The sequence below is a fragment of the Poecilia mexicana genome, unplaced genomic scaffold (assembly GCF_051168715.1).
Source record: "Poecilia mexicana isolate PSO_F unplaced genomic scaffold, ASM5116871v1 scaffold_4, whole genome shotgun sequence".
Lineage (NCBI taxonomy): Eukaryota > Metazoa > Chordata > Actinopteri > Cyprinodontiformes > Poeciliidae > Poecilia > Poecilia mexicana.
The window spans coordinates 12954920-12968117 of NW_028263373.1; the positions used below are offsets into that span (position 1 = coordinate 12954920).

Consider the following 13198-nt stretch of genomic DNA (forward strand, 5'->3'; position numbering starts at 1 on the left):
TGATGACGGCGTTCACAGAACAGCTGCATTTATATTGAGATTAAACTGATCATTTTCTAAATGGATGACTTCCAAGACAACTGGGTACAGAAGATTTTATCAAAGGTTTTTATTTGTAAAAAAAAAAAAGCTTCACTTTTTGTCATTTTACCACACTGTTCCAGTTACATGCATAAAGAATGCATACATGATGTTTGTGGTTTTAACATAAAATCTGAAAAGTTTAAAGCAGTAGGAAAATTTCCAAACACAACATATAAATTCAGACCTAGCCATCACTTTTTCTTCATGGCGTTAAATCAAAAGCATGCGCTTCACCGTAACGAGGAGGAACTACGCTGTGGTTTCTGTACACCTGCAACAGCCGCCAGTGAGGTTCTGTCTGTAGAAAAGGAGCAACTGACTAATTAGCTCCCAGACCCGAAGATGGCATTGAAAATGTTGGCGTTCAGCAGGGACTCATTACAGCTAGTGTCTCCTGGTCTGGCCTCCAGGGACGCCAACAGTATAGCCAAGGAGGTTTTAGGAAGAAAGCATAAAGAAACTTTGCCGTTTTTAGAACCAAAGAAAGTATCTTCAAATCAAGATTTTCTGGTAGTGAAGAAATATTTGTTTTTAACCAACAGTGACACCTGAAAGTAGGATTCGTCATTGTCTATCCACGTGTTCCTGATTGCGGAGATACTGCACCGTAAAGTAACAAGATATTTTAACTGATGCACTATTTGTTAGGAGTCCATCAGAAAGACCAGATGTAAGGACTTTTCTGGGAGAGTGCACTTCTAAGCAACAGCGGAGCCGTAGGGCAGCCAAGCTGAGTGTGATAAGGGAGACACAGAAGCTGAGCGTCCCCTGCAGAGGTCCTGTGATCTGCTCTATTGTCAGGTGCAAAGACACACAAAGACCAGCTGGACACGGTTGAATCAAGAGACGATTACATGCAACGCCAATTGAATCTGAAAAGGACCAAACAGGCTGAACGGAGCTTTTCTCTGAATTGGAGCGACTGCCCATGCCGCCCTCAGCTTCTACAATGGGAGAGATCAGTGTAGCCAACAGACCTTGAATGCAACATGGACCCAGATGTTCCGCTGTTTGAATTGCATAGATAAATAAGACAGATTTGCCCAAGTTCCCTGCTTTCTGTCGAGTGTGTCACACTAGTAGTTGATCTCCTGAGAGTTGGACAGCAAGTCAGCAGCAAGAGAAATGTTTAAAAATGTTTGAACCAGCTGGCCTGGTGAAACAGGGACATTAATGCATACGTCTTTCAGAAGGACTAAATAATATCCTATCATTTTGACTGAGGTTGAATCATTTCCTTTTCCCCCACAGAAATTTAAAATCCCACAATACATATACAAACAATGTAATATAAAACATAAAGCTGAGATGCAACCAGTCACTTTGTAATTCATGCATGTAATTCATGCATGCTAATTTCCAACCATCCGAGCTGTTCACACGTCGCTTTTTCAAGCTAAACTAATAAAGTTTACATTATCACAATGATCCTGGAGAAGCAAGCAATAAAATTTCTGGGGTCTTACGAAAGTTGACTGAGAATACTCTGAAACCACTTCTAATATTGACTGATAAGCACTGATGATTTGAACAGGGCAAGACTTGTTCTAACAGTCTGCTTCGTTTAAGGAACAAACGATTACTAACGCAAACCAAACTAGTCGCTCATGTAAGATTATGAAGTTAGGATAAAATGTAAACCCCATAATCATTGTCTTTTTAATATAATTAATACTAAAACCCTGTTGTGCAGCGATTCCTCCGGTATGACGCAATTTTGTACCAGTTTAAATTATGAATACCACTCACATCAGGAAGACTAGATCAAGTATTATTTGTAATAAACATATCTACTTATATTATAGCTCTTACTGGAAGGGGCCGTAGGTTAAGTCAGAGCTTTGCAAAAAACAGCCAACAAAATGGACCGCAATACTCTGATTTACACATCGCTAATGAAAAAAGTACAATCTCTTCAACAATAAAACAAAGTATGTGGGCAACAGACTCCGATTTATAAAAGAAAGGACTACGTACAATGAACCCATATTTAAAGCACGATGTTGATATGAGAACAGGTATTCTCACAAGTAGCATCAGGTCTTAATGGGTTGAAGAAAAGCCATGGCCAATTAGGACCTCATATGTGCTAAGCCTTAGAGTTGAATTAGTGCAGATGGCTGTAGGTGCAGAGCCAATGAAAGCCATACGAGGTCTAAGCCTGGAGGAAGACAACGAGTGGCCCCAAGACCATTTCTTTGAATTGAGTGGCAATCAAATGTGAGAATCCTGACAGCGAGTACGGAGGGGATCTCTGTAAACCCTTTACGCCGCCATTCACAATGAGAGGCTCTTGTCTAACAACCTAATAAGTGTTTAAATCAAGTTGATCACTTCCCCACAAAAGGACAGCCTGAGGGGTTTGGGGCTGACATTGATGCCAGGAGGGGAGCTGAAAACGGGGAAAAAATGAGTTGAGTGCCTCTCAGTCCTCTTTCTTGCTTTGACCGGATGGCTTTCACCAATGTTGAAGTACATAAGTGCAGCTTGGCGGCTGAGTGATAAAATGTGGAAACAAGGTTGAAGCGCCGTAGGGCACTAGGTCGGGGGGAAGATGAGGGTAACACCCCCCTTAAATGACCCTCTCTCACATCTCCACACAAAAGAAACTGGCTCCTCTTTTTTGGATTCTTTTAATTAACACTTGCATTGAGGCTCTAGGTATTCAAGGGCTGATACAGGGAAAGAATGTTCTCCCTCTCTTACCCCCACCTATCCTGTGCCTCTTCCCTTTAACCTTTTTCCCCTCCCAGCTCTTCTTCTTCTCTTTCTTTTTCTCTGCTCCCCCACTCCCCCGTTCCCTCTCTGTTTCTTTTTTTTTTCTTCTTTTCTAGAGTAGGCAGTGTTTGGATTAGGTGTCTGGCTGTGAGTGTGAGATAATTACCACTGACAGCTGCACTGAAGGCAACCACAATCACTGCAAACCGAACAACCTCACACCAGCATGCGAGTTACAGAGCGAGGGGAGAACAGAGACAGACGAGGAGGAGACGAAATGAGTTTGTAAAGAGTAAAAAAAGAAGAAAAACAAGGCTGAAAAATACCCCTCTCAGTTGTTTGTACCAAGACCCTGACAGGAAGACACAAAGCAAAAAGAAGATGGAGAGAGCGACCGTTGTGCTACAGGCCATTTGCACATGAAAGTTAAGAATTTATGACTTTTGAATTGGGGGTAAAAACAATAAATAAATAGCACTCCAGTTAATTTTTATCTATCTAAAATCAAAAATTTTCCGCCTTAAAACTCAAGTCAATTCAGTTGCACTATATTAATCCAAAAGGAAAATTCAATATTGTTGTAACTCATCGTCTTATTTTCTTCAGAGTTGTTGTAGATGCTGATGGCTGTGGGCAGAAAGGATGTCCTGCAGCAGTCTGTGCTAGATTGTCTCTGAAGAAGCCTCTGACTGAAGACATATGAATAAGAGTTTCATGAGGCCGCTCAGGATTGTCTGTAATTTTCTCGATTTTGTGAAACATGGTTGCATTGCACATAAATGGAGCGTCAATATTTCACACTCAGCTTCGTTTTGGCTGTGAGATGAAGGAGCTGCTGCTACAGGCCCTTTCTATGCCAGCCAAGATGTCAGCTCCTCTTGTGGCATCATGTTTTTTGCGTTTACTTGAGGTGGGTTTTTTTTTTTTTTACTTTTCAGAAATAGAATCACTGCCAAAAAGGGGAGATAAAAACGCATTTTCCAAAATAAGTTCTGATAATAGTGAACTTGCCCATCCACTGATTTATCTGTGCCTTATTAGAGACTTTGAAAAAGTTCAAACCTCCAACTTGGAAGGGAAATTAGCATGGACCATCTGCATGGTAATCCATGCTAATTTGCAACCTCTGCATTTTGTTTATTACAGCCAAGATATAAACTTTATCTTACAAAAAAGTTTATCAAAATTTTACAATCATTAAATAAGAAGAGCAAGAAAAATCTTTTATTCCAGGTTTTTGTGCATCACTTTAGGAAACATTGTGCTAGGCACAGAATGAATAAAACAAGAAAAACCTGTTGGATCAACAGGATGGATAAAAGCAGCCAGTTTCAAACATCTACCTATTAAAGTGAAGATACAGTGAAGCAACTGAGGAGTTATACAAAAACTACATTGGAAGGAAAAAGAAATTCAGTCAGAGGGGCTCCTTCAGCTCTGAATGTCACCTGAAGAACGGCAGGTGGTGGAGTGCCTGCGCTTAACGCTGAGCCCTGTTGCTCTGGAAACCAACAGGCCCTCCTCAATAAACCCTTGGTTCCACACACGCCTATCAGGTTGAGAAGGATTCCTTTAATGCCAGCTGGGAAACGGAGAGAGAGGCTCTGCCCTACAAGGCAAGGCACCTCAGAGACTCCTCGGCATTAATACATTAGCAAACACCATGAAACACTGCATAAATGTCAGCAATTACAGGGCGGGAGGAACAGTGGGTGTTGGTGGTGGAGAGGCGGGGGGCGAGGATGGACGGATGAGGCAATGCAATAAGGAAGTCCCACTGGCTGTCAATCACTGCGACAGGTGTGGAGGAGGCACTGCCAATCAAAGCAGCTCCAATGAGATGAGGAGCGGCTGGAAACAGACCAAGCTTGCTCAAATCATCCCCAACAGCAGAGGACGTTACCGTCCCATTGGCCTCGCAAATCAGCTGCTGCACAGACCTCTTGTCATCCTCAGCACTGTTCAGCACAGCTTTGCCAAAGCCTCAAGAATCAAGAGGAATTTGAAGGCAGAGCAACATTGTGGTATTTGCAAATAATGCCAGAGTATTTGTTTTAATCTACTTGGAGTAAAATGAACTTCATCAAGTTTTAACTATTGCAAAGTCCAAAATACTTGCATCTGAGTGGGAACTTTTTCCCAGTACTATTCAAGACCGCTGTGATGCAGTAAAACCCAAGGAAAATGAAAACAAATGCTAAAGTAAACATTCACACAGAGACAGCATGCGTCTTCTCGTGATCCTCTATTTGGCTACTCTGGAAAACATTATAAACTGTCTTCTAGCGAATCCAGAGAGCAGACAGCATTGGAACGGAAATTAAATAGTTACAGGAAGATTTCAGAAATTCATTAAGTGCCACACAGCTAGAAATCAAATGGCAAAAGAGCTCTAAATATTTCAAAAGAATTGGGATGGATTTGTAGGAAAACTGAATCTTTTGCAGAAAACAGTAGAACACATTAAAGCTACAACGTCTCCCAGATCTGCTCCAAATGAGCATCGCTTGAACGTAGCCACACCAGTCACGTCCAACACCCCATACAACTGGAGTAAAGTCTGTAAACCAATGTTTTGTTCGCTGCCAGCTGAGCGTTATGCATCCTGATCCAGTTTCAATCCTTCATCAGGGCCTGAAAAACTCCAACCGCAATAAACAATGAAACAGATTTAGCGGACAGTGTCAGAAGGGATGATGCAACACATAACTACCAGTCTCACTGAAAGACGAGAGTTTCTACAAGCCTCTTTTCTTTCACACACAATCTGTGACTTCATTACACTAAAACCACACCAGCTTAAGAACTTTCTCAGGACCCATGAATAAGTAGTCGAACAATGCAAAGAAAGTAAAAAAAAAAAAAACAATAAAAAACTTAAAACAAACCACAAAAAATTCTTGCCTCATCTTGTCAGCGCTATTATAAAGGGTTACAGTTGTGCTGTTTGTGTTGCGCGTGCAGCAAGACTGATGTGAGCGCATATTTCTCTGTGAACAAATCTATGTACTTGATACAGTTTATGTAAATCAACCACACCACAAGTCAATCATAGATGGTCTTTTAGAGTATGCCTTGCAATACTGTATTTGCTTGAAACAACAACCAATCGCAACCAGCAAATGACAATAATGGACCAGGCAGCAGTCGTTACTAAACAAAGAAAACTTAATCCAACAAATACTTGTTTATTACACTGTAAGAATATTTATCTAGGCATACAAATATAGCTCACTATATGTTAATTAGTCAGTTACAGAAACTAAAAGTTTCGCAATAATGTACGAAACACTTTAACCATCAGAGCTAGGAAATAAATTCAGGAGTAGGAGAGGAGGAGTGAGAAGAGAAAGAGACCCTTAGCGTCTTTTTAAGAAATCAAAATTTGTTAAAGGAATATAATTTTACTCTCATTATTGTAAGAAACTTTCTTGTTATGAAGAAATCTCGATTCTCATCTGCAAACAAGATAATGTTTCTAATTTTCTTCTTCGCTCTGTCAGACAAACGCTTCAATAAAAATGCTTTGCTTCATTTAATAATTCCTCACAGAAACACGTGATGGACATTAGGTTAAACAGTGTTCATCAAAGTCACTCAAGATAGTCCTGACAACTTGAACTCCACCTCATTTGAAATACACTGTCTCTGAATCCCAACTGTTGTTGCAGACCCTACATGGATCAGTGATGGACTGATGTACAATATTCACCACCAGAGTCAATAACCAGTGGTATATTTGGAATACCCCATATGCAGAAAGCTTTGGTAAGGCACAGTAATGTTAAAACAGTAGAAATATTACCTACTTGATGGAAAACCAACATAAAGTGACAACCAAATCAACTTTAATCAGGAGAATGTGTGGGTCTAAAAGTAATCTAGGGGCTGTAGCTGCCATGTTTATTGGCCCAAACCCCGAGAGATGAGACTGGGCTAATGAGCTAGACACTAACATTGGCTCTCCATCCACCCGCTAGGCCAGCCAAGCCCCGGGCTTTCTCTGTTAATACCTTCAGACGTTTCAATAAGAGGGCTATGGCTAGTGCAGAGGCCATTATTACACTTCTGTCTCTCTCTTCTCTGTGCTTTTTTTAATATCTTCTCATACAAGAAGAAGAAAAAAAAAAACAGACACTGCAGTTATGTGTTAGCCAAGGACCAGGCCTTTGTTGGCACAGAGAGCTCAAATTTATTCATGGTCTTTGGCCAATAAATCTACAGCTATGAGCTAAAGTCCACAGATAACAAAAAAACTCCAGCAAAAACTAAAAGCAATTGGTAAAATAATATATGATTTCCTTATACATCTTAGTGTGAAATTGGGAATAAAAGGGGGGGAATGTTTTTGCATGAAAACATACATTATTTTGTTTTGTGTCTAAAGTCTTAAATTCTTTTAGATTACAGAAGAAAAGAAAAATATTCAGATGATAATGGTCTAAACTTTCAACCTTATGTTGAAATAATAGGTTTCATTTTGTTGCACAAAACACATTTCTTAGGTTTATCAATTTGAAGAGAAAGTAAAAGAAACTGCACATAACTCTCTACATTTGAAGGCTTCCATAGCAAAGACATGTAAAAATCCCTTAAATTAATCAGCTTCCTTGATGTAGCAAATACCAGTTAGTTTCTCTGACTGGGGGTTTTGAAATGCATTTTTCCTCCCTCCGCCAACCTCTTCAATGTGCGCAGATAAAGCAAGATAAACGTGTGTATTTGTTAAGTTCACCAACCGCTGTGTTTTTTAAATTATCGCTCTCGTAGTAGATAAGAGCAACTTTAGATCAGGAGCAATTTTCTTGCTGATTTACCAATCAAATAGCACGTTCTCTTGTCTTGGCCATTATGATGAAGGTTTAGGAAATGTGTGGCGTTTCATTTAACATCCGGAGAAGAGCCATGGATTATTAATTACGTTGGTATAAATGTAACTTAGAAGCAACCTCATTCTATTAGAAATGTAGGTGATGCTACCAACTATAGCACCAGTGGTATTTTTACCTGTCAAATAGTCAAATTAAATATATATTTTCAAAATTTTAGGACAGGATTTTGCTACAGATTCTGTTACCTGGGTGTGCTGCGTCACTTTATTCCTTCATTAATGTAAAAAAAAACAACAAAAAAAACATCAGTTGTATCTTGCATTATAAGAGACTGGGCCAAAAACAATGCAGTTTTTGACTAGCATTAACAATTGTATTTCTGTTGCAATTCAAGACTGTTTGCTAATCAGCCTTCAGCATATTTTGCTTGGCGGTTGATGGATTTACAATTGTCTTCTCATAGCTGAGACAGACAAAAAAGCAGCAAACAATTTTCTGTAAAGTAATAGGGCGGATATGCTTTTATTCTCAGCCCATGTGTGCACCATAAAAGGTATTTGCTTCTACTGTTAATGCTCAAAGCTTAATAACAAGTCAGGTGCAGTTATTGTTCTCCTCCTCTGAGCGCTAGAAATATGAACAATGGGTAGCAGGTATAAATAGCTTGCATTCAACAAAAACCCTGGATACACTGAAACAGCTCGTTCTTACCAATCACAATGCGAACTGATATTACAGTGCGTTTTTATTGCGTAGGTCACATGTGTCAAAGTATGAATTTAAAAGAAGGCAAAGTCAACAACAATACTCCAAACCAAACAGCAGCCACGCATATCTGAAGGGAAAACGTTAGCCGGGGGTTGACCCAAGAATGTGTGCCCAACAGCTTGTCAATGTGGCATGATAAACCATCCCAAACAATTAGCATGGGAACACATACGCCGTCAAAGAGGGGCTGAGACAAAAGGGGTCAGAGGTTCCTCGACATGCTGTATGGGTCCGACCTCTGATCAGCTTGACACCGCACAGAGTGAATGGCTGGGAAGAGCAACCGTGGGACGGAGAGGTCAGCGGGACTCAATGATGTGAGCTTTAATGTCCACAGATAGGGGACACAGGACGGGAACCGTCTTTGACATCTTAATTAGCTTCGACGTCTCACTCTAAAAAAGGCTCGAAATAGCAACGTGCGACTACACACCAATCAAAACTTTGAGTCGAGATTTTAAATGTCAATTAAAACCACATTGCTAGATCCGACTAATAAATAGGAGAATGTTTATACTGAAAATTGCTTGTTTTTATTATTAATATGGTTTTATGTGCAAGGTGTGGGATGGTTACTGAAATATTCAAGGGGTTGAAATTGTTCCTATGTTTTAAATTCCTTTCAGAGAGGGAACAGAGAAAGTGCTGCAATAAGAAAGAGGTCAAGTCGGGTTATCTTGAACTCTATACAGCAAGGTTGCAGATGTTTGCTCTATATTTTTGATTACATTGATGTATCAAAATACCAAATATACTCTTTCATAATATTTTGTGTGCTTTACATTAAAAGGTGGCTGAGCGTTGAACTCTTTGTGCAGGATATGTTTCAGAGACGGGCTCTCACAACGGTCAGAGACTCCTCACACACTCTGCGTAAACTTTTTGAACATCAAGCACAAAGTAAAAATCACAGTATTGCAGTTGTTTTTTTTATTTAAAAATACTTCACACAAATCCGTTGAATAATCCCAGGGAGTAACACAGTCACATTTCTTTGTAAACTGCTTGTTAAAAAAGAACGAAATTATACTGAACTGAAATGATGAAACTCATTTATTAATTATTGTTTCCATGTGTGGCTCTTACAGAATCATCGGACGCCGACGCAGGCCATCCCTCCCACTGCTGATGCCTGACTGGGATGTTGGTCAAGTCTGAAATGTTCCTCTTGACCTGGAAAGAGAAATAAAATAAAATTAGAACAATATGAAGAGCCCAGTCAATGACTCAGGCAAGTTTAGGGCTTCACGTTATGTTGTAAATATATCGTCACTGCAATATTAGTGTGTGCAATATTCATATTGCAAAGGTCTGCTTGGAGTGGAATAACCGTTGGCTAATTTATTCAAAGTGTTTTAAGTGCGCATTTTACATGTTAATGTAATCTCTAGCCTGTTGGCCTAAATCTGCAGTCTTACAGCTGCAGATGTTCACACCAAACACAAACGATGTTGGCCAAAACGCTGAAGGTCAAAGGGTGATGGAAGCACAGATAAGATAATAAGCACATGTAGCAACTGTTATTGTCAGCTCAGTATTTACAAATATGATCATAATCATATTTTCTAATATCATGCACCTGAGACAAGTTAAATTAAAAATTATTAATAACTTCAAACAAGGAGCTTTATTACCAAAGGTATAAAAAGTCATCAATGTTAAGATTTTTGCTCCATTTACCGAGATGTCAGAGAACGTGCCCATTCCCACCCTGCTGCTGCACACTGCCGATCAGACGGCCTAGAGAAGGCTCCTACACTTTCCCCTTACTTACAGGACAGACATATTTAGTCATTTGAACACATTTCTGGTTGTGAGTTAATATGATTGTGTGGAAAACTAAACAACATGATTTTTTTTTTAATTTAAATTTTCTGCATCAGTCTGCACTAGTTTCAGTCAGTCAGCATGAGAGATGAACAGACACAAGACAGCTTAAGTCTTTAAGGTGGATCTGGTTGGAGTTGGGTAATGTGAACGAATTACCAACCCAATCACAATCACATGTTGTCAGCCAATGAAAAGAGATGCTGGGATATGGCAACAAATGCCAACCATTTCTTAAAACAAATGCAGCAACAACAAGTGGATTTTTGTAATCAGTTAACTTAAAAGTGTCCTTGATGACCTTTCAGTCAAAGAAACAAACAGGTAATGAGCTTCATTGAATTCACATAAAAAAAAAATTAACACTTAAGTCCCTTTTTATAGACATTAAAGCAAAATTTCAGCCTTCACCAATTTTTAGTGCCTCATCCAACCAAGGCCACCACTTCTCCAAAGTGCAAAAGAAGTTTAATCATCCTGAATCATCTTAAAGATAACAATCCAATCGACATTTTCATTTTGTCTTGATGCAATTGGATCACTAATCATTTAATTAAGGTGTTGAAATGGATCAATGTACTGTTATATTCCTGTGCTCATTCTATATTTTAGATCAAATATATGAATTTATTTTTAGCATACATATATCTCGACACTTTTACAATTTGAATAACCACTATGTTGGGTTATTTTTGAAGCGGTAGCAAATAAGTCATGCTCTCTGTGGCTCAGTGGTCAAACAAACACACCGTATGCAGAAGTCAAAGCCCAAAACAGAATCCAGTTCGATACCCGGCCTCTGGACATTTGCTGCATGTTTTCCCTTTTTCTGTCTGCTATTCTTCCTGTTCAGCTACTAATAAATATGGGACTCTAGTGTCATAAAATAAAAACATATGAAAAGAAAATCATGTCAATTTTTTTATTTTTTTTGTCTTTGATTAAATACTATAATATAACTAATACTTTAGTTATTACTCATGAACATTTCCATACCTGTAAAGTAAACAACTAAGGCTCAGATTTTATTATTAATCTGCCATTCAAAGGTTAAATAGAAAAATTAGAGGGGAGGCAGAGAGCAGAGAAGGATAAGACAAGACAAAAAAAATAGAGCCAGTGTTGTCAGCATTCCTCAGATGCCTCAGCTAATTCCCAGCGACAACAGCCACACACTCTGAAATGAACAGTATTTCTCTTCTCTCATTCATGTGCAGACCCCGTATCAGCATCACTTAATAACATTCCTTGGTTTTAAACAGTTAGCAGCCAGCAGCGGCTCTCTAACCAAGAGCCGCGTTAAACCCTCCGGTGGGTTGTTGGTTTAAAGCCCTCACGCCAGCCCGAATGTGCGCCAGTCAAAGCAGATCAAAGCCCCAAGTTAGCGCCTGAGCTCTGATGATGGCGGGTGCTGCCGAGTTTGTTCGGGAGGATCCTGACATTCGGGCCCCGCGGGGCAGGACGCCGACGCTGAAAAAACTACCTATTGTAGAGGAAAGATCCCACCGTGCATGGAGCAAAGCCTGTCTTTGTAATGTGCACCGAAGATAGAGAAGTCCTTCTATGAACTTCGGGCTGCAGCTCATGGAGGTGGAAGTTTAAAGACTGCTACAAACACACGAAAGCAAATTTAGGCTAGGAAGGAAAGAATCTGCAAAACAGTGTATTAATTTTGGGGACAAACATTGTTCCCATTACAAATTACGCCCATGTAATCACACCTGGATATGAATATCTTTTTGTCGAGATGAGTAAATATTTTATCCGACTTATCAATCCCTTTGAGAAAATATATTATATTTGTGCTGAACCTGACAGCGTGAAGCAATTTACAGTACAAACAAGGAGAGACAATTTAAAAGAACAATGATAAATGAGTGGCACTTTGCTTCTCTCTTGTAAATCCCACATCACTCCGCTCCGAGTCCATCCTTATGAAGAGACATCCTGGCCAAGATAGCAGGCTGGGGTCAAAGCGGGTGGCCAGTGTTATTACAGAGTGTAATATCTATGTTTGACCAGCCAGACTACAGGGATTTGACTGACCGGCTGGCCGGCCGATGAACGGCAGTGGGGGGGGAGAGGGAGAAAGGGAGAGGCATAAACACTAGTAATGAAGAGGCTGCAGTCAGAGGTTAAAGCAGCATCAGAGAAACAACAAACTGACGCCCACCACAAAGAGAGCGAAGGTGAGAGGTGGCGGCGGAGCGGAGCGGAGACAGACAGCGACAGACACCTGGTGGAGGACAATCTAATCCCGGCACTGAAAGAAAACACAGCGAAACAGCCGGCCTGCCCACCTGAAACCACACAGCGAGGATATGTGCCGTCCTCTCCCGACACGTGCGAAAATACGGTGCAATTATGAGAGTTTGGCGAGACCATATGACAACAAAATGTTATTTAAGAAAAAGGAATTTGGAACAAAATAACTCAACAGCAGACAGACATCTTTTCTGAAATACTGCAGGTAAATTACTTTTTTTTTTAGTTACAAACACCATAAATGAAGCAATACTGTCTAATGCTGCCCCCTGTCTACCAAGAGCGACAAGTCAAACTGAAACTAATTTAACATTACAATTATTTTAGATCTCTAGAAAAATAACTATAGAAAACACAATTTACATGAAATTAGGAGAACTGTTTAATTGGTAACTTATGATGGAGAAACTATTCTAATAAATAACCTGATGGTGGTTAAAAGCATCAAGTTACCTTTATAATAAAGCTAAATTATGAGAAATTTTTTTTAAAAAGCCTAAAATGTCCCTGGTGGTGTTTTAAATGCAGATTTATAACGCTGTGGAAATACATGAGACAAATTTTACATTTTTGTTTCTTCCATTTCAACTTTTTTAGAGCACTTTTCATGCAGAGATTCTATATGGTTCATGAAATTGAAAAAAAAAAAGAATACACGCATTTTACACGTAAATAAACTTAGTAAGAATATGAAATCAAAAGGA

General features: G+C 39.6%; 1 protein-coding gene across 2 annotated transcripts in view; it reads right to left on the reverse strand.

Moving 5' to 3' along the window:
- The window catches only part of faf1 (Fas (TNFRSF6) associated factor 1), an 85004-nt gene that overhangs the window by 47527 nt on the left and 24279 nt on the right, over positions 1–13198 (reverse strand). For both annotated transcript variants that reach the window (XM_088004977.1, XM_015009423.2), the window contains one exon: positions 9489–9575. In XM_088004977.1, the coding sequence (XP_087861103.1) occupies positions 9489–9575 (87 nt within the window). The remainder of the gene's footprint in view (positions 1–9488; positions 9576–13198) is intronic.